General features: G+C 38.4%; 1 protein-coding gene across 1 annotated transcript in view; it reads left to right on the forward strand.

Moving 5' to 3' along the window:
• Positions 1 to 19747, forward strand: part of LOC105487838 (DEAH-box helicase 15) — a 67294-nt gene extending 47547 nt beyond the window's left edge. The window contains exons 11-14 of the mRNA XM_011751465.2: positions 446 to 568; positions 4554 to 4744; positions 7545 to 7714; positions 9244 to 19747. Of these exons, the coding sequence (XP_011749767.1) occupies positions 446 to 568; positions 4554 to 4744; positions 7545 to 7714; positions 9244 to 9361 (602 nt within the window). The 3' untranslated portion in view covers positions 9362 to 19747. The remainder of the gene's footprint in view (positions 1 to 445; positions 569 to 4553; positions 4745 to 7544; positions 7715 to 9243) is intronic.
• Positions 19748 to 27386: the final 7639 nt, after the last annotated feature.

A 27386-nucleotide genomic window follows, 5' to 3' on the forward strand; every position in this document is an offset into this window, starting at 1 on the left:
GCTCTGCAGTGGGCAAGCGTAGCTTCCTAACTTTCATGGCCATTCAATAGATTTAGTGGATGTCCTTTTGAAAAATTACAGTTAGCTGAAAGGCAATTGACACCATTATTCTGGTTATTGGTAGAGCTATCAGCACTGGTTTTTTTTAAATAAGTTGAGCTTTTTAGTATCCTGATGGCCTTCAGAATAGCTGTTTTGATGCCTACTTTTAGATCTAGTTAAAATAATCAGGTACTCTGTAGCTTTGAAATCCTCTTGTCTTACAGATGTGGTTAGGTGTTGATGTACCAAATCAAGGTAGTAAACAGTCCAAGATGCAGTTGGAGGCCATCCTGCCCTGCCCTATGCTCTGTGAACTGACCTAGCTAGGCCTTGTTCCTCTATCTGTGAATGCGTGACTCATCGATATGGGCGTTTGTGTTGGGCCCATACCAACCTTGTTTAGTCCCACAGTGTTTTGTTCGCCCCACGGAGGCCAAGAAAGCCGCAGATGAGGCCAAGATGAGATTTGCCCACATAGATGGAGATCATCTGACACTGCTGAACGTCTACCATGCTTTTAAACAAAGTAAGTGTAAATTTGATTGGAGACATTCTTTTGTCTAAATGTCACTTGCAGTGTATAAGATGTTTCTTTGTCCCACTTTCATTTATTATCTGTGACAACTTACATTAGAAACCCAGAGGTACTTTAGAAAAACTCCTGACTAGCATTTAAAATAGAAATTGCCAGTCTTTCCCAAAGTTGTTTATGTTTATAATCAGGGGATAAAGCACCAGTTGTAGAAAACCTGAAAAAATACGGTGATAAAAATGACAGACTTGCATGACATTTATCGCTAACATGCAAGTTTTTATATACTTCTATTTCTGTGCATTTTACATTTTAAGAATAGTTTTATATTGTTTATACAATTCATTACTCTAACATTTTTACTAATAAAGAACTTTTTACACCAAAATAAAGCTAATAGAAAAAAATGGACAAGTATGAATGATGGTTCTCAGGCTATCAGTGGTCTTGTAAACATGATATGGAAAAGTTCAACTGTACTGTTAGCCCAAGAAATGCATTATTATTTTGGCATTATTATTGATAATGAAAGGCGCTACCATTTTCTCACCTATAAAATTTGCAGACATTGAAGAAAAATATTCCTTAGCTGTATGGGAGTGGGGTTATGTGGTCTTTATGTGATTTTATGTTACCAGGAACTTTAGCAACCTTACACTCTTTGACCCAGAAATAATTTAAAAAGTTATTTTTTGGTATTCTGTGTACACTGGTTTGATTAAAGAATTTCATCCCATCATTATTTATGGTGGTAAAATAAAATTGGCTACCCAAATGCCTACCAGTGGAAAAATTGTGAGTTATGCTGTAGACATATGAAGTAATTGTTCTAGCTTTAAATTATCTTATCAGAGAATAGTGACCTGGAAAACATTTGCCAATGACTTGTAAATGAGGAAACATAATAATAACGAAGTTATTGCTAGCTGCTGCTGTTGGAATGTACCATTTACAAAAATTGAGAGGAAACCTTAATAAATTCAAAGGAGAAAAAAAATACAGCAATTGAGTGCAACCGGATCTGACAGTTTTGGTTTTTTTTTTAACTGATAGCCCTACAACATCACCCCGTGCCAAAAATGTGGAATTCCGTCACTAAGTTTGTAGTTTCTTCTCATGAGAAATTGGTTTCCTAATTTATAAAGTTGACATTCCAATTTTGTATGTCTGGTTTTATTTGTAACTCATTTTTATTATCTCATAAAAATCTCATTTATACCCCTAAAATGGGGAGCCTGTTGACTTTGGCACATCTCTGTGGGGGTGATGGTGAATTTATTTGTCTTGGGGTCCAGAAGTGCTAGAGGGCCAGTGTGTGCACCAGACGTAGTACCTAACTTGCTTTACGTCTGTTGCTTACTCCAGAACCCTGATATGAGTTGAATAGAATTGATGACTAGCAGAGAGAAAGAATGGAGCCCTTCTCTGCCCAGGCCCAAAAAAACTTGGGCAGATATGAAAGTTAAGGGAAATGTGGTTATGAAACCAAAGGCTCAAGACCAGCACATGGTTTACCTTAGAATCTTTCTTGTATCCAAATACTGGTCTTACGAAGTGTTAAAGACTTACCCCTGATTAGACAGATATACTCAAAAAACCTACCGTATTGTATTCCTCTTGTATGCAAAACATGCAGGGTGACCAAGAGATACATAACCTATTAAAGCCTTGAGAAGGAACAGATTTACAGTCAGAGGGAATGTAGTAAGTTAGAATGGTCTTGTCCACTCACCAGATGTGTGATCTATTTCTGATAAATACATCAAAATACTACTTTTTACATCAAAATACAACTAATAAAATATAAAAAACAGACAAGTATGAATGATGGTTCTCAGGCTACAAGTGGCCTGTAAACAAGAGTTGGAAAAGTTCAAGTCTACTGTTTGCCCAAGAAATGAATTATTAGTGAGAGGTACTATGAGCTCTCACTGCCAGAGGGATGGTTAGTCATTGGTGGTTTTTAGGGGTTTGCAGTATGTGATGACTTGACATTTATTAGAACCGTCCTTATTAGTTAAAGATGAAGATTTATCTTTTAATCACTGATTGCCACCTTTTCAAATAAGAGAAGCCCTTTAAAAAAAAAAGCAAAAAACTTTGCCAGATCCCCATGTGTTATTATTTCAATATAGGCATATATATGGATATGAAAATATTTGAAATATTTTCATGAAAGATTTTTAAATGGTTGTATGTTATTAATTGAATCATTCAGTATATTTGAAACAAAGCGTGTTTCAGATACTGGTCAAGATGTTTTATGTTACAGACAATAGTTGATTACATAGTGAAGCTAAAATGTCATGTCAATTAAAATGTTGTCTTAATACTATTTATGGAAATAACCCTTTGAAATCCAAAACTAGATTTAAGTTATTTTGCAGTACCTTAATCTGTCTGGGGAGGGGAGATTACTCTCTAAAAATTAGACAGTGATTTGGCTTTAGATCTTAGGGGTAGTTTACTGTATTGGTAAGAGAGAAACAGCTAAAGTTATATTAATAAAATGTTCCCAGTTTTAGATTTACTTTTCCCATTTACACAATTATTTCTCACAAGTTTAGAAATACAGTAGAACCATCAGATGTTAGTTATTAGTCATTTGTTCTTAACAAATAACTTAGAATTGCCATTTTTCCATCTGTAGTACATGAATTCTAAAAATTGAGAACCACACAAAAAAACTACATTTCAAGCCATAGTCTGCAAATCAACAACCCTTTCAAAAATTTGCCTTTTTATTGTCCAGCTTGGGCATTTTCCTGCCTTTCAGCTTGTTATAGAGCATCAGCGTAAGTAAAATTACCTCCACGGTGTGCTGTTTCAGCTCCCAAAGATATTCAGTGCTTTGGTTTAAATGTCAATAGCTTCAGATGGGTACCTTTTGTTTCTTATTCCAGATGGATTACTTAATAGGTGTTCTAATATGTTACTGTATTCTTTAATTCAAAGATCTATTTCCTATCTCCACCCCCACCCACTCTTAATTTCTGAAATGGGGATGCATTTTGTAATGGATAAAAATGTACTTATGTATTTGTTATGTCTCTAAAAAACATTAAGGCAAAGTTATGCACTATAACTAGAATCCTAGAACCAAAGAGAAAAGAATATGCTGAAGCTAAGCATACATCACAGTAGCAAGAGAAGGATCAACAGTTTTAATTTTTGTTTTCTCTCTCCCATTTCACAATAACCCTCTTATTTATCAAAGGTCCTCTGAAATAAATAATGTAGTTCTTTGCCATGACTGTCTTTGGTACATAAAAGATGTCACTGTAAAATTTTTTTCATGATGCTACAGGTTGAGCTCTTTAAATGAGCAACACTAGGCTAGTTGGAAGCTTATCAAGGATTCATCAGAGAAATATCCGTTTGATAATACATGCAGTAAAATTACTTGAAGTTCTTAGACTTAGGTTTTGTTTATTAAACGTGAATGGAGGTTTCAGGCATCCTTGTAAACTTCAGTTTCAGGACTTGCTGGTAAATTGCTTAGAGGCACATGTGTCGCTATAAAACTTTGACGTCTTTAAGTCTGGGGTGCTCTAGCTCAGGCCTAAAGAACAATACCGAACAGTTGTTTGCAGTTATCTTAATCTAAAGCTGTAGTTTCACTGAAAATGAACAGGCCGTGACTTTTACCTAATACACCCAGCCTTCCCTTATCTGATAGACTATCTTTTGGAAACAACCAGGTGGATGTTAATGGGTGAAATAATTCACTAAAAACAGTTAATTCAAAATCATTGTTTTGGCATCCAAATCCAAAAGCCTTGTTACTGTTTCTAATGTTGAATCACACTACAGATCTTTGAGAAAGTTGGTAACATTGCAGTTTTAAAGAAAATGTTGTGGGTAAATCTCCTTTCTGGTTTATTTAGCTTATTCTTTATAACAATTTTTTTAATTAGAGAATATTCCTGTGTGGATGATTCATGGTCCCCTCTTTTCTCCCCGCCTTCCACCTTTTTAGATCATGAATCGGTTCAGTGGTGTTATGACAACTTCATTAACTACAGGTCCCTGATGTCTGCAGACAATGTACGCCAGCAGCTATCTCGAATTATGGACAGATTTAATTTGCCTCGTCGAAGTACTGACTTTACAAGCAGGGACTATTATATTAATATAAGAAAAGCTTTGGTTACTGGGTATTTTATGCAGGTATGTAGATAATACGGGAATGAATAATTAAGTATTCACATGACACTGATTTAACAGTCCTTTGAATCCACTCGAAAGCAAAAGTGAGTTTACGCATGCCCTTAAAAATTAATCTTAAATGTTGTTACATCCAGTTTCTTTGAGTGAATTAATATACTAAGAAATCTTAAGTATTTAATGAGTAACAAATTAATGCACTAAATGGCTAAGGTAGTCTAGTTATACAGGAATCAGTTTTAGAATTATTTTATTAAAAGAGTCTTTGTTGTACAAAATGGAAACTTTGGCTACTTTCAGATGTGATTAGGCACCCGTTTCTTCAGGAATGTGAATATTGATCAGTGCAAAGTTTCTCTGAATCTAGGTCTTAATTGGAAATATATTGTCATAACAGAGTACTAAAAGGAAGCAATTGAGCAGATCCAAAAGTACATACAGTTGACTTTAGTCTTTATCTAAAAACTAAGCACCTCCAAATTCAAATATTCAAATACGTGGATTTCATTTACAGTCCTCTTACAGAGTGGATCATTGGTAATTATGTCCAAGACCCTTGCATACTGCAAAAGCCAAAAATGTCTGTTGAGTAGCAATAAAGATGAAACATAATGTAAAAGATTTTATTTAGTTTAAGTGTGCTGTATTAATGGCTATACAAACAGAAGTAAAACTTGTCAAGTAAATATTGCAAAGTTATTTTAAGGTGTTTATAAAAGAAGAGAAACTTTGAGAAAAATGCAAGAAAATTTTGTGGTGATAAAATTGAAAACAAACCACTTGATTTGGGATAGGTCTCTTCTATCTGTTTCCTGTTTGTTCATTCTCTCTTTGACTGTGTCTCTTAAGCAAGATGTGGCTTACCCTTAAGGCCAGATGGGCTCAATAGCTAGAATATGAGCTTAAAGACAGTCTCAGAATGAAAAATCAAAGGAGATTGGGGAGATGTCTGTATTTGAATCTAAGTAACAGTAAGAATGTTTATTGTGGCATCTTATTATATAATATCTTAGGCTTATTAGAGTTTGGTGAATAATAGGTATGAGCATTCTTTCTCGAAACTCTTAACTATATTCTTAATATTTAATATGTACTAGCTTCTTTTTGACATGTTCTGTTCTTTTTTAGGGGAAAGGGGTGGGGTGAGGGAGGCAAGGTCTCACTCCCAGGCTGGAGTGCAGTGGCGCAATGACGGCTCACTGCAGCTTTTACCTTCTTGGGCTCTGGTGATCCTCCCACCTCAGAGTTACTGGGACTACAGGCACGCACCATGATGCCCAGCTAATTTTTGCCTTTGTGTGTGTGTAGAGACAGGGCCTCGCCATGTTGCCCAGGCTTGTCTTGAACTCCTGGCTTCAAATGATCCTCCTACCTTGACCTCCCAAAGTGCTGGGATTACAGACATGAGCCACCAGGCCTGGCTTGACATGTTCTTAAATTTGCTTTTTATATTCAAAAAAAATTGATGAAATTATATTCAAGCATTATGCTTCTTAATTATGTAGATTAAAATTTGGTACAAACAGCTGGGCACCACAGAGTATGCTTGCTAGTAGTGCTTCTCTAGTAGTCCTCGCTACTAGAAAAGTTGAGTAGGGAGCAAGGAGCGTTGAAGCCAGCCCAGGCAACATAGCAAAATCCTAGCTCTTAAAAACAACAAAAAATTTATTAGAAACAACATGCATTGTAATACCTGACACCTAATAGGTGTTTAGTAAATATTTTGAATGAAATTGAGTTTCTTTTCCATTATTCATGTTCATTCTTTATGCACAGAATATTAGAATTGGAAAGGGAGAACTTGTCAATTTTGATGAGTATCACCAGTCAAGGCGTTACCAAAAAAAAGAGATGAAAGAGAAGCACGTGCAGGCTCTTTTTTTCATTTTTATTTTCCTGTCTTTGTAGGTTACCTTTTTCTTTTCCTCTTTGCCCTCTTTAGTTTTCTACCTTATTTTTTATTTATTTATTTTCTTTTTTGAGATGGAACCTCTCGCTCTGTCACCAGGGCTGGAGTGCAGTGATGTGATCTCAGCTCACTGCAACCTCCGCCTCCTGGGTTCAGGTGATTCTCCTGCCTCAGCTCCTGAGTAACTGGGATACAGGCACCCGCCACCACGCCTGGCTAATTTTTGTATTTTTAGTAGAGATGAGGTTTCACCATGTTGGCCAGGCTGGGCTAGAACTCCTGACCTCAGGTGATCCTCCTGTCTCGGCCTCCCAAAGTGCTGGGATTACAAGCATGAGCCACCACACCCGGCTTTAGTTTTCTACCTTAGACATGAATGTTCTGGTAATTGTTTGTCTACTCATAGTTGGCGCCCAGTGCTGAAGAGCCCGCTCTCGATGGTCTAAGGCAGGAAAGATCAGATAATAATGTTGGGCTCTGTGGACCTGTGAGATCCCTGTCAGAACTACCTAACGCTGCCTGCCCTTGGAGCATAATAGGTATAGACAAATGGGTATGACTGCGTTCTAATAAAACTTCCCTTATGAACACTGAAGCTTGAATTTTACATGCTACTCATGCTTCACGGGATGTTTTTTGTATGATATTTTTTCTTTCTAATTAAAGATGTATAAACCATTTTGGATTCACAGACCTTACAAATAGAGGCTGTGAGTTGGATTTGGCCCACAGGTGGCAGTTTGCTTATCTCTGCTTTTATAAGACAGTGATAAAAATGTATAGCCATAGAATGAAAAGTAAAAGGGAGGCCTGCCTTTTCCTAACTATATAGGTAGCTTTACAACTAGTATGTCAGAAGCATTGTGTTAATAATGTACTGGGTTTTTGTTTTAGGTGGCACATTTAGAACGAACAGGGCATTACTTAACTGTGAAAGATAACCAGGTGGTTCAGTTGCATCCCTCTACTGTTCTTGACCACAAACCTGAATGGGTGCTTTATAATGAGTTTGTTCTAACAACAAAGAATTACATCCGGACATGTACAGATATCAAGCCAGAATGGTAAGTACACCTTTTGTTCTAATAGTTTTTTGTTAATACTTCACTCAAAATGGAACCCGACTGTTGCTAGAGTCATGGCCTTGCATTCACTCATTGAGGATTTATATTTCATTGTGTAGGTATGAGGGTATTGACTGGATGGTGTGGTTAATCTTTCACACCCTTCTTTTGATAAGTGGAAAGTGGGATTGTTGATATTTATGGGCAGGATTTGAAGCCAAATGTAAAGTTACATTTGAATAGCATGAAAAGTTTCTTTAGGGGCTGGGCATGGTGGCTCACACCTGTAATCCCAGGACTCTAGGAGGCCAGGGTGGGAGGATCACTTGAAACCAGGGGTTCAAGATCTACCTCTGCAATATAGCCAGACCCCATCTCTACTAAAATATATATAGGTGTGTACAAAAATTTGCTGGGCATGGTGGTGCTGCACACCTGTAGTCCCAGCTACTGGGGAGGCTGAGGCAGGAGGATTGCTTGAGCCCAGGAGTTTGAGGTTGCAGTGAGCTGTGATCATGCCACTGTACTCCAGCCTGGGTGACAGACCCTATCTCTCAAAAATACTTTTAAAAAGGGTTTTAAAAAAATTTTTTTTTAAAGAGTTTCTTTGGAGCCATTCTTTTGCTGTTGTGATTAACTCAAGTCAGTACTGTTTCTTGCAGAAATTTTTTTTTTTTACATTTTATTTCTCCCATTACAATTAGCTCTCAACTATTTATTATTTATATATTGGTTTTTAGGAATTGTGCAGGCATAAAAATGATAACTCTTTGTGTTTTAACATACTAGCTTTTACAAAATGTAGAGTGAGAACTGATTGTTTTATTTTAAGCAAAATAACCCTCACCTTCATGGTTTTTTTTATTTATGCCAGAATCTGTTCTATAACCTATGATAGGAAATGTCAGCCAAAAGTAGTGGGACTGAAGGCATGTATTCTAGTTGCTGTCACCGCTTTATATTGTATGACTGCTTTCTTATACAGATTTGGGACTTCTGACACTTAAATTGTGTAGGACATTACCATTTTATCTGAAATGCTTTGTTGAGAAAAAAATTGTATAGCTAAACTTTATAAAATATTTCAGTCAGGTGTATTTTGGGGGTATAGAGTTACAGTTATTTAAAAAAAAATTGGAAATGAGAAGATCCAATCATTTGAATACCACGATGTTTCCTACACAGAACCTGTTACTATATCCTTGGAGCTGCAAGTTAATAGTGTGCCAGAGTAAAGAAATCAGTGACTTTATCTGTTATCCTTACATTAATGTATCTTGAGGGGTTTTTTTGTTTGTTTGTTTATGGTAAGTTCAACATCAGAAAATTTACATCTTACTAAATAAAATACTTAACACATTTCTAAAAGTGCCATTTGTAAGGATTAGTTATTTGTATTTTTATGAGACTTGAATTCATAGATTTGCCTTGGTTCATCAGTATATTAATGAATAATGCCTATCCTATTAACAACTCCAGTATTTCAATTAAATGTTAATTTGAAAATTTTTCTCCCCCTTTCTAAACAGGTTGGTGAAAATTGCCCCTCAATATTATGACATGAGCAATTTCCCACAGTGCGAAGCAAAAAGACAGTTGGACCGCATCATTGCCAAACTTCAATCCAAGGAATATTCACAGTACTGAATTCAGTGCTTAGAACTGAAGTTATTGAGAGGACAGCTTTAAAAGATGAATGAACTCAAAAGTTCGAGTTGTGCTCTTCACGTTGGTTCGATAATGGCCTTTATTTGAAAGCTTTTTAATTTTTCTTTACAGTAAATATTCCATTCTGATTTCATAAATTAAACATTTATGCCTCCCTTTTGTGTTGACACTGTAGCTCATACTGGAAAAGTCGATCAATGTTTTGCAGTTTATTGAAAGTAGTTCTATATATAACAATGTTATAAGCATTTCTTTAGAAATGGTTGAAAATGCTTCTAAAATGTGATTATCGACCATGGTATGCATGATCGTTGTAATTGTTGACATTCCTTTTAGAAGTTGTGAAATGTTACAACTTGTGCTTATGTAGACACAATCTTCTGTCTCAGTACAGAGGCACTGACTTCAATAAAGTCTATTTATACTAATTTTGGCCAAAGCCCTTTGGTATCTTTGTTCTAGTCTCTAAGTATAGCTGTTTTTCTTTTCAAGTGTGGAGCTTTTTTATTATTATAATTATACTCTTACTACATATTTAATGTCTTTCTACAAGGAGTACTCCTTCGGAAAAGTAGCTGTTAAAGCAATGTTTTTAAGAGCATGGCTTAGCGCTTTGTTAGGTTAATCAGGATGTGATCGATCTAAAAGGAGTAAAGTGTGTGTAGTGATATTTGAAATTGGACCCCAAAAGACAGAACAATGAAAGGAGAGCTCTCTACTTGTCTTAGAGTTCCTTTCATAAGGTTCATAATTTATTATCTTAACTACATTTTTGTCAGATGTTTTTATTATACTTCTAGCTTCTCAAACATATTTATGTTAGGTAAGAGGGAAGCGTATTTTACATCTGTTTTACAAAATTCTTACAGTGTGTTAAAATGTACATTTGACCTTCCATTTTCTGTGATAGGCAGTAGACAAGTTGAACACTTGTCTACATTCATTTTGGAATGAAAATTGAGGTGTTTTATGTGGCCCATAAAATGTTTTTTAGTCAATTATTTTCATGTGAAGACTACTGTACTCATTAATGTCTGGACTTCCTCTTCTTGCCATCCTACCTTTATAAGTTTTTAAGCATTAAAGGAAATATATAGATGTGTGCCTGGCATTTAAATATACTTGGTAACTAGCATGTGACTTAGGGAGTTGGGCAAGTTAACTCTTTGAAGCTAACAAGTATGCTTTTTAGTGTAGGTAGGTGTTACTAAATGATGCCTAGTGGCTTGAAAAAGTTAATGTGCCTTGTATAAGTGCCTCATTTTGTTCCCATGGAATAATTTACATGGTATAATAATACTTCAGGTTATATTTAAATATTAAATGTTAGATATGCAACAGCATTTTGAAATGGTTAGATATTCATGCAACATTAAGTATTGGCAACATTGTCTGCCAGAATCTCTTAAAGTTATGTTGAAAAAAATCTAAGCACTTGGTCAGACTGTTCTCACTGAAATGGCAGCTCTCACCAGAAGAATATTTTGCCTGTTAATTTAAGCTGCAAGTGTAGTTTGTGAGGAGTTGTGTATCTTTATAATCTGACCATCTAATTTTAAGTAGGTCTCAGAGTGGTGTAACGTATTATTTAATCTTGGGCTGTGTAAAATGTGAAGTTAGACCATTAGGTTTTGTTACAGAGAAACTGTTAAGTGTTAGAGTTTTCAGATATCTAGAACAAAGTTTGGTATTTGGCAGAGCTTCTAGGAATGATGGGTGTGCATTGAGAATGGCCATGTAGAAAGAGCAAGCTGAGTTTTTATCATGATGTCTATCCCCCGCCATCTCCAGTTGTTCTAGGCTACATCTAACCAAAGCTGAAAGTTCTTCTTTTTTTTTTTTTTTTTTTTGGAGACGGAGTCTCGCTCTGCTGCCCAGGCTGGAGTTCAGTGGCGTGATCTCAACTCACTGCAAGCTCCACCTCCTGGGTTCATGCCATTCTCCTGCCTCAGCCTCCAGAGTAGCTGGGACTACAGGCACCTGCCACCACATCTGGCTAATTGTTTTGTATTTTTAGTAGAGACGGGGTTTCATCATGTTAGCCAGGGTGGTCTCCAGCTCCTGACCTCGTGATCCACCCACCTCGGCCTCCCAAAGTGCTGGGATTATAGGCGTGAGCCACTGTGCCCGGCCTAAAACGGAAGATTCTTACCGTTGATGTTATTGACAAAGTTGTGGCTTTTAAAAATGGTCTTCTCTCAATCTCCTTATCTTACGGATTTGGTAGCTGAACACCAAAGTTGTTAGTTTCCTTTGTTCACATAGAGCTATGATTATCAAATAATTTATTTGTGGTATAGAACAAGAAAATTAAAAAAATTTTTTGAAGATTACCTGAAGAGATCACCTTCCTTATCTGTCAACTTGGAATAGGTGAACTGCTTGTTGTGATATGGTATAAGGAAAGAAGGCCATCAGCAAGTAGAACCATTGACCCTGCAAATGTTCAGGAAATTAACACAACTTGTGAGAAATGGGACAAGATAAAAAATGCCCTACAATAAATCAATTTAGCCGGAATCCAAAAGCACTCTATACTCAAGTTTTTTATACGGCATATGACTTAGTTCTAGAATTTTAGGTTTATAAGGTACTCGCATATACTTAGAAGTAATTTTAATGGCTATCCTCCCTAACCAGATACATTAACAGTTCATTACCCTTGAAGGCTGCCTAATAGCTCTTAGAAATGCTAAGCTAAAGCTCTTTCTGTGTAACACCTGATTCCAGTTTTTCCTTCTAGAACATAAATAAGGCTGTTTGTTCTGCTACTCGATGGCCATTTAGATATTTGGAATTAACTGTCATCTTCCCTTATTTTTAATTTAGACTGAATAATTTGTTTTTTTGTTTGTTTGTTTTCTTTCCTGTCAACATTTCTCTTTAACACTGTTTCCAGCTTTTCTGAACATTCCTGGTTAACCTCTGCCAAGTGTTCTCTGGATTGCAGTCAGTACTATGGTCGAAGCTGGACAGACTGCAGTTGAACTTGCTATTTCCCAGAGGACCAGGCCTACCATCACTTCTGTTACTACAATTTCAGATTACATTAACCTTTCAAGCAACCATAGCATACTTTTGTTTCATATTAATCTTAGTATAAATTTAAGGTGCCTAATTGCTACTTGAGAATTTTAATCTTTGTGGCTCAGGGCTGAGAAGGGACCTTCGCAGACCTTGGGTCGTGTTAATCTTTGGAGACTTCACCCTACGTGTTGAAATAATCCACAGCTCATTAATGACATAAAAAATTAAAGGCAGGATAGGAATATCTTAAGCCAACAGTCTCAGAGTTCTTGTAGTATGAAACCTACACATTATTTCAAATTCAGTTTTTATCAATGTTACATTTTAAAATAAGTTGACAGATTTAGTAAATAATTGTATGTAAACATTAATTTGAATTTTGCAGTTTCTTTTAATATTAGAGAACATGATGAGGTGGTTTTCTGGTCTTGTGCATTTTTAGTGGTCCCTTAAAAATTACCTATAAGTATTTCTTAGATGATTAACAGCATTTCAGAGCAAGAGTCATGGTTCAGAGACAGTTTTTTAAGTTCTGCTTTATTGAAGTATAATTAACATCAACTATACATTTTTAGATCTATAGTTTGATGAAGTTTGACAAATGTATACAGTTGTGTAATTGTCACCACAATCAATACACAATGTTTTCATCACCCCATAAAGTTCCCCATGTGTGTCTCTAGCTAATATCCTTCCTCCTATTCCAAGTGTTTGGCTACTTGGAATCATACTATGTGTAGTGTTTTGTGTCTAGATTCTCTCATTTGGCATAATCCTTTCAAGAGTCATCTATTTCATATATATCAGTGAGTTCTTTTTTTATTGCTGAGTAGTTTTCCATTGTCTACGTACCATATTTGTTTATGCGTTTTCCAGTTAGAATGTCAGCTATTTCCAGCTTTTGGCTGTGATGAGTAAAGCTATTTGCATGTAGATTTTTATATGGGCATGGATAAGTTTTTCTATTGGGTAAGTAACTAGGAATCAAGGTTGCTGGGTTGTGATAAATGTATGTTAAATTTTGTGAGAAACTGCTAGTTCTTCAAAATGCTGTATCATTTTGCTCCCCCACCATCAGCATATAGGTGTTTTGATTGCCCTCTATCCTTGCCAACATTTCATACTATCTATTTTATTTTAAATTTTAGCCATTTTAGTAGGTGTTGTACCTCGTGGTTTGTTTGCATTTCTCTAATGACTAATCAGTAATGGTGTGGAATATTGGGATGTCTTTTCATGTCCATATTTACCATTTATATCTCTTAGGTGAAGTAACTTGTCATAACTTTTGCCCTTTTTATAATTAGTATTTTTTGATTGTTAAGAGTTCTTTGTGTATACTGGATCTAACTTCTTTATGAGATAATCTGTTTTGTAAGTGTTTCTCTAACCTGTTAGCTTATACTGTTGTTTCCTTAAGAGTGTCTTTTGAAGAGTAGAACTTTTTTGAGACAGAGTTTCGCTCTTGTTGCCCAGGCTGGAGTGCAATGGTGTGATTCCAGCTCATGACAACCTCCACCTCCCAGGTCCCAGGTTCAAGCGATTCTCCTGATGCTTCAGCCTCCGGAGTAGCTGGGATTACAGGCATGCGCCATCACGCCCGGCTAATTTTTTATTTTTAGTAGAGACGGGGTTTCTCCATGTTGGTCAGGCTGGTCTTGAACTCCCAACCTCAGGCGATCCACCCGCGTCAGCCTCCCAAAGTGCTGGAATTATAGGTGTGAGCCACCGCGCCCAACCAAGAAGAGTAGAACTTTTACAAATATTGGATCAAGTCCAATATTTGGTTTTGGGTTGGTTTTTGTTTGTTTTCTTAAGTGGTTTAATGGTTTGTGCTTTTTGGTCAGGGTCAGTTTTGGTGGTATGCTAAGAGGACAGCAAAGAGCAGTCTGGTTTGAATGGAGCATGATCTCTTTATTTAGGTAAAAGCAGAGGAGACTATGAATTTAGGTTGGGGTTGAGTTGTTGAGGAACTTGAAGGTTAGGCTAGGTGTGCATCTGAGTTCAATATAGAGGATAGATTGTCAGAAGAGGGTTCACTGAAGTCATTTAGAAAAAATACTACACAATAACGCAGGTAATGAGATTGAACTAGAAGAATCAGAATGAAAGGGACAGAGATGAAGTGGTGATCTAAAGCAAGAGAGCCATTAGAGATAGCTCGTGTAGGCTATATGAGATGCATGGCTTGGGGTGCCAGTCATGAATCTAGGGTGCAGATCAATCTGAGATCCTAGTTGCTGCTGAGAGAGAAAAAAACGGTGGTGATTACAAAGCACAGAACCTTTAATAAGAGGATGGGAGGGTGAAGGAGCAGCCAGAAAGTAAAATAGTTTATTTAGATAGTGGAGTTTCATGCTGCAGAGAGGTGTGTGGTGGATGGGAACTGTGAATCCTGAAAGCTATGGGAATTGGTAGTTTGGTTTTTAGCCAGCTTACGTAAGTTTAAGGTAGAGGATACAAGCAGGTAGTCAAAAGGACCAGACGCAGCCTGCCCTCACATGATCCTCATGAAATGTTTCAAAGAAATAGAATACGTTTCTGTAAAAATAGATCCACATAAAGTTTTCAAAATATTCCTAAGTCTGGCAAGGGCGGGCCTACCTGAAGTTTCTCTTGACACACTATAATCGGCTGCTTTGTAGGCAGGCTTGTATTTTTCAGTTTGCATGCCTTCATTTAGTCTACCTGGAGGCATTGTTGGGTGAGAAAGGGTTTTGAAGTGGGAAAGCTTGTAAAGCCTGCTTTTAACAGAAAGTTTCATGGGCAGGATTCAGACCAAGAGGAAAAAAACTTCAAGTTAACGGACCACCTTGAAATTTTAGGCAAAACCTGTACCTGTGTCATGGGAGAGACTGGGATTATGGCCACACTCGATCTGAAGTTGAGGTCAAACTTAGTAATGTTAGCTTTGAAAATAGGAGAGATTTTCATAGACCAGGTTGAAGATAGAAGGGAAAGTTACAAGGGACTTCAACTTAAATTTAGTCTCTCTTATCTTGGCACAGAGGGATGTATCTGTTAATCTGAGGTGGATCAAGTTCCGGCTTGAGAGAGGGAGTAATGTGTGAGACTTTGAAAGTGGTTTGATTGTGAGTAAGCAAGAGATCATCAAAGAGATGCCTTAGATCATGGGCATACTTAGATCTTACAATTTTGATGATGAATTCACGCTAGCCTGAGAACTGAAGTGGAAGGCTACCCCTGGTTGATAGGTAGCAGGGATGTAGGAGAGTGGTAAAGTCTTTAAGATCTTGCCCTTTAAAAGAATCATCAGGTGGGGCAGATGATTAAAGATCATTACTTAGGGTTGAATGCATTCAGTGTGTTTAGATTTGCATGGCAGTTATAACCATAAACTCATAAAGAACCAGTGGATTTTCTATATGTCTTGTTCTGTGGTTTTTGGTTAGTAGCATTGATGAACATATTCTACACTCAATAATAAACATGAAGACTTTGCTGAGAGGTTTCTTCATTTCAGCTCATAGATTTGCAACTTATGTAAAGAATTGTTAGGCAGTTTAAAGTAGAAAATTTGGCTCAGCCAAATCTGAGGTAAGATTAAGGCATGCTATCAATTTGAGAGACTGAGTTACTTAAAACCATGAATAGATAGAAATTCATTCTAATGGTTACACAGGTGTGTGTTTTTTTATTTTAGATTATATTAAAAAGTACATTTGCTAAGATGCTGGGAAATACTTCAACTATGGCACTAGCACCATTAGCTTTAGCAGAGAACCTAGTATTGGTTTTGTTTTTCTTTTTGAGACAGGGTCTCACTCTGTCTCTCAGGCTGGAGTGCAGTGGTGCGTTCTTGGCTCACTGCAACCTCTGCCTCACAGGTTCAAGCAAGTCTTATGCCTCAGCCTGACAAATAATTGGGATTACATGCACCCGCCACCACGCCCAGCTAATGTTTGTATTTTTAGTAGAGATGGGGTTTCACCATGTTGGTCAGGTTGGTCTCGAACTCCTGACCTCAAGTGATCTGCCTTCCTCAGCCACCTTAAGTGTTGGGATTACAGGTGTGAGCCACCATGCCTGGCCAATATTGAGTTCTTCAAAAGGGAAATACTTTGATATTTAAGGAATTATAGATAAAACTTGTGCAGTAGATTAGAAATAAAAGAAATGATTAGAATTTCATCTCTGATTTGTGATAACGAGTATGTTATTTTTTTAGATTATTTGTTTTTTAGTGTACTGTCTCAGTGCTGCTTACTAAAAAAACGTACTGAAGACTGGTAAGATATTTACTTAAAAAATTTTAAAGTTTTATATTTGGCTGTTTTGTTGAATCATTGTTTCCCAAGATTATATCAATGAAATACTCTTTTTTCTTACTGTTTCCCTTTTTACACTTACGGAGGGCTGAACGGGTAACTTTTAAGGTATTGTCTTAAGTGTTAAATGTCTGAATCTATGCTTTCCTTGCCTCTCCAGAAATATTTTAATAACCTTAGAGAAACATGTAGGATTTTCTACAAAAAGTGCTGGCTGCTTTAGAGGTGTCTCCCTGAAGTGATGCATAACCGATCAGGATCTACTCATGTCAACTTTGGTAAAGTTATGTTGCTTGTCAGGGTGAGGAGAGGTTTTGAAATGCAAATTTTCCCATTTTTGTTTTATTACCGTAGAGAAATGTAATAGTAGGTGTCTTTTGGTATAGATAACTTTTAAACAGTAAAGGTGGCTCTTGGACAGTTACTGTTGTGTTTTAAACAAGCAGCAGTAAGGCAGACTGAAGACAGTAGGAAAAATGATGAGCATGGTGGAGGGAAAGCAGTCAGTAACAACTTATGTAATAATTTGCAGGAACTCTTAGAACTGAACCTTACAATTAAGTTGTAATCTCTGGGGTAGATTGTATTATTTCCTTATTTCAGAAGAACTGAGGCCCCAGGTCACGTGGCTGTTTATCTGCAGAGCTGGCATTCCACTCTGCTTAGCTAAGTGCTCCCTCAACCTTGATGCTATTTTTCCTGAGCTGGGTACCAGGGGAGCTTGGATATGTAAAGCTTGGTCGATGTCCTTGATAGGTGCATGGTTCTAAGATTGTGATTTTCATCCTGAGGTTCGGAAGTTACACACCTGCGTGGACAAGGTGTGTAATTAGGTCTAATTATTTTCCATTCTGGCTTAATGTTCATGAGAAAACAGACATGGAAGAGGACTTTCCTGCACCCCTGGTCTTCCTTTTCCTTAAGTAGTGCTACAAGGGCCTGACAGGGAGATATTTTTACTGGTGGCTTGCTGCTTTATTATAGTACAGGTTTTGAGGACAATCATTTCTTGGTATTGTTTTTAAAGTAGAGCAGTGATATGACTAGTCTGAAGTGAACATAGTCCAGAACTCACTTGCTTGGTTTGGGGATTAGAAATATTTGCAAGGTGAACCACCCATTCTCTTCTGCTTATTACACTAAACTGCTTTTCTCCATAACTTGGAGCCATCATTAAGATAGTCTTTTCTATCTGTGTCCTTGAAACCTGTTCAAGTATTTAAAGCTGTTTTCTTCTGCTAGACTTTGAGTTTCTTAAGGGCTGGAGCCATATCATTATGTCCCTTTCTCCTGGTCCTGGTATGCAGTATCATTCTTTGAGCAAATACTTTTATTTTTATTTATTTATTTGAGGTGGAATCTCGCTCTGTTGCTCAGGCTGGAGTGCAGTGGCACGATCTGGCTCACTACAACCTCTGCCTCCCAGGTACAAGCATTTCTCCTGCCTCAGCCTCCCGAGTAGCTGGGAATACAGGGGCCCACCATCACATCCAGCTAATTTTTGTATTTTTAGTAGAGAGGGGATTTCACCATGTTGGCCAGGCTTGTCTTGAACTCCTTACCTCAAGTGATCATCCACCTCGGCCTCCCAAAGTGCTGGGATTACAGGCGTGAGCCACCGCACCTGGCCAAGCTTCTTTCTTTATATGGACTTTGAAACATTTACTGTGACTCTTGGGATTTTTATTTGAAGTCACCTGCAAAGGGATTCCCCCTGTAAATGTCCATATTGCATATTGCTGTGAATATGACTGGAGTTTGTAACTTACCTGAATGTTTCCCTTTCCTGATTACGTGCCAGGTAATACTGAAAGGGGAATGTCCAGAAAGGATGTATGTATTGGATGCTTTGAAAAGAATCACAACCTTTTCATGAATAGACCTCCTTTTATTTATGAATGGACATTGTGCTGTCTGTGACAATGTTTGTAAGTGCTGTAATCTGCTGAAATCAGTGTCTGATTACAAATAAATGACCAAAGTATTTGTCTCCAAGGGAAACTCAGGACATTGTGTACTTTCTAAGGATCCTGTTTCAGTGTCCAGGGGAAGATTTTGAACTATTTGACATATAACAGTTATTTTTCTCCTCTAACATCTTTTTTCCCCAGTCTCATAAGGAAGAGAGAAAAGTCAGAAAATAATATTAAAAACTGATAGCTTTTCTATAGGCATGAGATCAAGGAAATCATTTTTAGAAATCACTTTCATTGTAAAAAGTATATTAGATGTCTTTTGCCAAATTTTATCTAGCTAGTAATTATAAACAGTATCAGTCTTATTTTCATATTGTTTGTGAACAATATAAAGACCTCTTAGTAGTGATCTAAAAGTTTTCTATTGTCATTGGGTTACCTTCAGAATTGCTAGTCCTGTTAGATTTATTTTTGTAGTTAGCATTTAAAGTTTTGCTCTGTATTAGAAAATAGAAGACTTAGAAAAACAGATAGTGGCAGTTCATCACTTCCCCCACTTTTATTTCCAAGTCATTATCTAGTTCCTCAATGTGGCATTGCAACTCTGATTTTTTACTGTTCATGCACTAAAGCATTTGAGATAAGCCCTTAGTGTTGAGGAAATCCTGAATCCTACTGCTGGGGGGGTGTTAAAAGAAATACAGTGACAGGCTATGAAATAGTGTTGTCATAACTTATCAGTGGCTAGTAAATAGGGTAGTTGCCTTCTGACACCATTTTGAGTGAAGGCAGTTTAATTGCGTTGCCTCTGTTTAGATAAGCATTTGGAATCCACAGTCAAATGTCTGAATGCTGTGGTTAAAGTATTTCCATTATATGAGATTTGATTTCTTAAGTGATTTTTTTTTTCTCAGGTTCCATTCTACATCAAAAGTTATTTGGAAAATGTCTTTCACTGTGTGTGTACATGGAGAACCATAACCTATAATTGTATGTAAATCTAGTGATTGTGAAAAACAAGAAACCTGCAGACACATTAACAGTTGGTGACTTATCGCCAGTTGGTGATTTATTTACCTACCGCCGCCTCTCAAATCTTGTTAAAACAATTAAACAGTTCGTATTAAGACTTTTAATTTTTTAGTTGTGTTATTTTTACTTGAAGAAGACTCTTTCCTGTTGAATTGAGTTTCTAGTTTCTGGGCATAACACATTCAGGCTTTCAGCCTCATTGCTTCTTGCAGCATAAACAATACACACTTAAACTCCTAAGCATTTACCAGGAGACTCATAGAAGGTAGTTGTGGCTACTTGAGCTAATTTTTGCATGCTTTGTCAATTCAGATTTTCTACCAGGTTGAAAATCCACTTTGGTTTGCAGTGGTGATGGGTTTTATCCTCTGATGATTCAACCTTTTTGATTTTTGAAAGAAAGGAGTTTTAACCTTAGCAGTCATGTAGCACTTTAAATTCAAAACAAGAATCTGATTCTGACTCTTGAAATGATACTGTGTGTTTTGTTTTTATGGAATGGGAGGGCCAAATGGGTAGTTAGTTTCTTTTGCAATTGGAATAACTGTCATAAAATCAGAAAGTGCTGAAAGAGACCCCAGAAGTCATTGATTTCCAATCCTCATACTCAAAGAAAACCAAGGCCCAAAGGTAACCAAGTTCTGTTCAAGGTCCTTCAGTTTGTTATTCTGTCTCATCCTAAGCGAGAGCATTTCCTCTCTATGGAGTATATATGCTGTACCTGTGTTTTGTTTTTTTGTTTGTTTGAGACGGAGTCTCGCTCTGTCCACCAGGCTGGAGTACAGTGGCAAGATCTCGGCTCACTGCAACCTCCACCTCCCAGGTTCAAGCAATTCTCCTGCCTCAGCCTCCCCAGTAGCTGGCACTACTGGTGTGCACATCCACGCCTGGCCAATGTTTGTATTTTTGGTAGAGACAGGGTTTCACCACGTTGGCCAGGCTGGCCTTGAACTCCTGACCTTAGGTGATCCACCATCCTCGGCCTCCCACAGTGCTGGGATTACAGGCGTGAGCCACCACGCCTGGCCATACCTGTGGTATTTTGTAATCCTATTTGGTTTCTTGCTTTCCCGAAATAAAAACTGTTTTTGAACTGTGCCAGTGGCACTAAGGAAAGAAAGGAGGATATAAAACTTGATGATAGTTATCAAAAGAACATTTTTCCCCACTACTTTAGTGATATAACTATGGAGGAAATTTTAAGCCTTTGCTAATTTTAAACTTTTTTTTTCTCATTTCTTTAGCATCTGATAAGGCTGTGAAATCCCGGTCCTTTATAACTAAAGATGTTTATTTCTTTTTCATTAAATTGGCAGATAGTGTATAACCATATCTTGACTTTCTTAAGGAAAAATCTTGATCTCTGGGAGAAAAACATTTCCACTTTTGATTTGCCCCTTCCATACTTTTGTACACTTAGCACTTAATATTCACGAAGTTTATTGGCTCTTCACAATACCACAACCGAGGCAAACGAGGTGGCATAAGGTTATGTAACCTGCCCAAGGTTTAGGACTAGTAGATGAGAACTGTGTTCCAAACCCCAGGCAGAGGGATGGGAAAGGTCCACAGAGCCCATTGACTTAAATCTGTAAAGCTGGTTGTTTACCTTAGTATACCTTACACCACTTGGAGCCAGTGCAGAGAACTTCATTGTCCTATCCCTGTATCCCTTTAAAGGCCGAGAGTTTACATAGAAATCTCAGTTCTACAGCACTTCACTCATTCCTCCTCTTCGTGTCTCCAGTGCATTCCCACTCCCGTCACTCTTACTGTTTTTCCAGTCCCTCCCTCCCATCCCAGAATAAACTCAGCTGTGCATTTAAAAATACATATTTACTTCCTAAGCATATTTGTTATATGCATTTCTAGGTGTTTTGTTGCAGGGACGCCTTCAGATTATCTGTCTTCAGAATTGCTAGATATAGAAGTTGACCACTCCCTTTTAATCTTTAAATCAAGGAAAGGATTGAGGTCAGCATTGCTGTGTGCTGTCGAATTATTTGTACAGATGTAGAAAAGATAAATTTATTGGTGTAGTCAGATGAGTGAAAGTTTAGTAAGCTTCTTCAGACATATTGACATACTTAAGCCAGCCGATTTTCTGTCCTTTAGCAAATCTCACCTACATTCTCTGGCATAATTAAGTGGAGTTGATAAACCATCTCTATTTTCTTTCTCCTGAAGCCTGACACCCAGTGGTCAGACTTTGAAACCAGAACCTTCCTGAGGGGGTTAACAGAAAAGTGAAGACTTTGCTAGCCTCCTGCCTCACACTTTCCATCTTCGTTGTGGAATAGGTCGCTGAAATACTGAGCTGGACGGGGAGAGCCACAGCTAAGCTATTCCCTTACAGGAGACTTGCCTTAAAGCGGTGGGAATTTTGAGCCACTTCCTTGCTCAGTGTCCTTGTTGACTGCTGAGACTTCGTTCATTTCTTCATTTTTTAGAGAATGATGAAGTGATGTCTTAGCTCTCATCCAGGGGCAGACTCAAGTCAATTCTTAAGGCAGAAATCATGATACAGTCCAAATTGAGTCTCCCTAAGAAGGTGGTGTGATAGGGAAGCATGCTGGATTACTTTGCAGGGGAAGAATGGCCTTTTTTTCCCTCCAACATTGAAAGATTACATCTTTGGAGCTGAGAATCTTGGTTGGCCTTCATTCAGAGGCCATGTACAAAAAAATGCCTTTTTCAAAAGCAGAATCCCGGTCATAGGTGACACACACATGGAGAGGTGGACAAGTCTTGAGCAAGTAGCAGATTCATACTTCCCATTTCATGTACTCCAGGCACTTTCACTCACTAGTGGGCAGAGTTGCCTGAACTGTTTATATTGGGTTTTCTGTTTTTGTTGGTGCTTGCTGATGCCTTATAATTAAATGATCACATTTAATGATTAATTACCATCTTGGAATTGTGAGGATTAAGTTGGGTAATCATTGTGACAGATGCTTTGTAAACTAAGATCCCTGTGGTAGTCATTAATGCTATTCTCCAAATATTTCTAATTTCAGGCATGTGGTAGGGTTTCACTGCCCCCTTGAAGTTGCGTATGGCCAGGTGAGACTTGCTTAGGTCAACAGGATTGAGCAGAAGTGGTGGGGTCACATCTGGGTGGCAGCTGTACAAGCACAATGTCATTCCACCATGCTCCCTCTCCCCCTGCCATGGCAACATTCCAGCATGAGGCATCATAGAGCAAAGCTCCCAACAGACCCAAGATGGAGATGAGCAAGAAATCAATTGATGATGTAGGAGCCACTGAGATTTGGGGACTGGTTTGTTACTACTGTGTAACTTGGCCTATCCTGTCTAATGGGCAACATGCACAGGTCTCATGTGGTTTTGTGCCATTTGACCTAACCCCAGTAAATGTGCAAGGAAATAAGGATAAGACCTTCTATTAGAAGGCTGGGAGAATACAACAATGAGGCTTACGGTGAAGGTACAGTTGTGGATTGTATTTAAAATGAAATCTTTTTAACTCTTAACAGAAGAAGATGGCACCAAGATCCTTTAAGGGTATGTCTGAGTCAAGCCCCATTTCCATTAACTGAACATAAGCATGACTAGAAAAGGGTGGAGATCTGATACTTAGTGAGCCCCTTCTCTGGCATTGTGCTGGACACACTGGCACAATGAGCTCATTCAGTTCTAATGGCAACCCTAGGAAGAACCCAGGGTTTTACTCCTATTGCATAATATACGAAGTAAGGCTAAGAGATATTAACTGTCCCAGGTCACTTAGGCAATAGGCAGATGAGAAGATTATAAAGCACTAAGTTCCACAAAATGGTACTTCAATATACAGTGCCAGTTTCTGCTTAAACCTAGACATTTATAGGAATACCTACTGGCAGAAGTGTAGTTCCCCAATTTAAGGATGAATTCGTCTTATTATGGGTGTAAGAGAGAAGGTGCAGGTCACTCCAGTGTATCTTGACCTTGCAAAAAGTCACCCTGATGTAAACCTCAGCCTAACAAAGCCCTTACTGCCAGTGAGCCATCCTTAGCAATTTGGAAGTTAACTTACTCCTGTTTGGGTGGGAGTGCTGGCTGGACTCTGTTTTACCAGAGCTCTTTATTGCTTGATTGATTTTTTCCTGATTTATATCTTCACTAAAAACAGAAAGAAAAAAACCCCAGCATTCTAAAGTGATGTGCATTATCAGAATGCTACACCTTTCAAATTCAGATTTTTTTTAAATTGCAAAGCCAAATATATTAATTTGCATTTATTATAAATTAATATAATAGCTGAGAGTTAGCATCAGTTAATTGCTTAAGAATATAATTGGCCACACATTATGAAGCCGTCTTAGTTTATTATACAGCTGTATTAATTCACCTTTGTGCATTTCTATGCATGGATATGAGAGAGGAACTGCTAGTTTTTTTTTTTTTTTTGAGACGAAGTCTTGCTCTGTCGCCCGGGCTGGAGTGCAGTGGCCGGATCTCAGCTCACTGCAAGCTCCGCCTCCCGGGTTTACGCCATTCTCCTGCCTCAGCCTCCCGAGTAGCTGGGACTACAGGCGCCCGCCACCTCGCCCGGCTAGTTTTTTGTATTTTTTAGTAGAGACGGGGTTTCACCGTGTTAGCCAGGATGGTCTCAATCTCCTGACCTCGTGATCCGCCCATCTCGGCCTCCCAAAGTGCTGGGAGGAACTGCTAGTTTTAAGGGTCCTGCTTTGTAACATGGTTGAAACAGTGGTTCTTAACTCAGCCCCCATCTCAGGTTAGTTAAATCAAGTTTGGGCCCAAGCATTGGCATTTTTTTCACGGGTCTTCATTTGCTTTTAATACACATCCAGGGTTGAGAACCACTGGGCTAAAATGGGCTCTGGTGTCAGAGTTGTTTTCAAATCCTGGGTCCACTGAGGAAATTAACCCTTTTTCAGTTTTGTCATCTGTAAAATGGGGATAGCCATCTATTTCCTATATTTGTATTCAATTATAAAATTATGTAATGTATGCAAAACAGCATCGTCCCTGGCTAAGTTTAAGTATTCAATAAATTATTAAGAGGGCTGGACGCAGTAGCTCAAGCCTGTAATCCCAGAACTTTGGGAGGCCAAGGTGGGCAGATCACCTGAGGTCAAGAGTTCAAGACCAACCTGGCCAACATGGTGAAACCCCGTCTCTACAAAAATACAAAAAGTAGCCTGGTATGATGGCAGGTGCCTGTAATGCCAGCTACTCAAGAGACTGAGATGGGAGAATCGCTTGAACCTGGGAGGCGGAGGTTGCAGTGAGCGGAGATCACACCATTGCATTCCAGCCTGGGCCACAGAGACACTGTCTCCAAAAAAAAAAAAAAAAAAAAAAAAAGGTCTGTTTTTAAATGAGTGGAAAGTATGTATCATTGTGGGAGCCGGAAAGAATGTCTCCATTTTTAGTGAAGCAAACCCAACCCTTTGCAAGGTTTGAGAAATGACTTGCCCAAGTTGTCATAGGCAGACCTGCGATCCTGTTTTCCTCCTCCAAACCTAATCTCATTGTTCCATGCTACGTCCCCTTTTCAATTTCAGCTTCTTAGCTACAGCAGACAGCGTTCCCTCAAATAAGCCAACTGAAATGAGCTGGGCGTCTTTACCAAGGGAATGTAAACACGGAGCTGCCTAAGCACCCACACAGTGATGCCTCCAGCTGCACCCAATCTGCATTTCCTTTCTAGGAATACTGTGCGGGATGACAAGGCTCAGGGCTCAGAGAGGTGAAGGGGCTTTTCTAGGAAGTGATCGTTTGGGCTCAGGGAGGCATTACGATGCAGTAGTGAAAGGGTAGGACAATTGGAGTCAGCCAGTGTTTGGTTCAGGCTCTGGCTCCACACTCCCAGCTGAGTAACTTCACATCTCTGAGACAGTTTGTACCTCTATTCACTGGTGATGGTAATACCTGTCATTTAGGGTTGTGAGTAGGGCTGACTCTACTGATTCTGCCACTTCCCACTTGGGTGACCTGGGGATAATTACTTAATCTTTGATGCCTCCTATTACAATATTTGATACCTCAGTATGATTATCTGTAAGATGGGATAATAATAGTAATAACTGTCTCATAGGGTACTTTGATGATTAAATAAGACGATTGTGAAATGTTGGGCATATGCCTGGTACGTGCTCAACACCTAAGCCATGGCAGCTACACTTGCTGTATCCTGTTACAGGAAATCGCCCATTTTTCCATCCCTCTGTCAGATGTGATGAGGTGACATTACCCTCATGAAGCCTGCTTCCTCTCAGACTCATCACACTTGCCTTCATGGAAAACCTATTCCCATTTGCCCTTGTTGGCTCCTCTGTGGCATTTCCAAGCTTGCCCCAGTTTGCTTCCAATTTGTGGATCCTGTTGGTCTGCGGTTTCCCTTGTCTTTGTTTTGCCTCCTAATTACTTCCTTACCATTAGTTTCACCATAGAAAGTGGGCAAGAAAATAAAGGATCAGACATTCTATTAGAAGGCTGGGAGAACACATTTGCAAAACCATTGCTGTCTCCTTGTTACCCTGATAATAAGAAACCTTTGCATTTGAAAGGCTGATTCTAATTCACAAGGCGCTTGCAGGTATATTATCTCTGAGATGGACGGTGCCCTGTTTTTGTAATTGTGAAGACTGTAAAGACTGCAGCTGAAGCAGGAAAAGTGCCTTCCCAAGGCTCTATTAGTTATTGAAACTCAGCCTAAATTTTCTTATGTTCTTTTTTTAAAGTTCGGGTGTTGACTGAATCCTATGTACTGAATCCTATGTACTGAATCCTATGTACCCTTTAGTATATCATTATCATCGCTTGTTCACGTAAGGTGCCTCTGACAATACATAGGGCGTGGCAGTGTTCCAATAAAATGTTACAGAAACAGGCTAAGGGTGGATTGCATCTGAGAGCCACAGTTTGCTGATCTCTGCTTTCCGGTAACTCTTCTGTGTTTCATGTGAATTTTCTTGTTTATGTATGTCCTTCCAAATGAATATTTTGTTTTGTGGGGCTGTATTTTGAATTTACATGTTTGACATCATTTTGTTTTTTGTTTGTTTTTCTCTGAGCTTAATGCCTTAAGGCCCATTCTTGCTATGGGGACATTTAATCGGTTGCTTCTGGTTATTCCATACTGTTTGCGGGTACAACCCCCACATCCTCCTGACCCACCCTCCCAGTGACTGACCCACAGCTTTGCGCTGCAGTAGATGAAGCTGCAGTGAGCCATTCTTGCATTTTCGCTCTGAGACTCTCTGTGCTATATGCCAGGTCATAGAACGGGCTTATTCGAGCAAGTAGGACCACATTGCTCTTCACCATGCCTGTCCCTTGGACACGTCCACCTACATCTCTGCCAGCAACTGGTGTTATTCTACTTGCTCATTTTTGCCAAGTTAATATCTCTTTGTTTTAATTTGCATCTCTTTTGATTACTAGTGAGTTTGAATATGTCTTCAAACTCAATATGTGCATATACATTTTCTAATTCAAAAGCCAGGTTCCTTCCCTTAACCCTCATTTGGTTCTTCCCAAAAGACTTCAGGTTTTTAATGAGGTTTTTCAAACACGCACAAATATATAGATGTTTTATGATGAACTTCCATGTATCCATCCCCTGCATCAACAGTTAACATTTTGCCAACCTTGTTTCAGCTATTCCCCCCACTTTTTTTTTTAGTTGTTGTCACTGGAATGTTTTAAAGTCAATTCCAGACCACAAGCTATCTCACTCAGAAGTCAGTTTGCAGCTCTGCCTAATCAGGA

Source organism: Macaca nemestrina, chromosome 3 (assembly GCF_043159975.1).
Source record: "Macaca nemestrina isolate mMacNem1 chromosome 3, mMacNem.hap1, whole genome shotgun sequence".
Classification (NCBI taxonomy): Eukaryota; Metazoa; Chordata; class Mammalia; order Primates; family Cercopithecidae; genus Macaca; species Macaca nemestrina.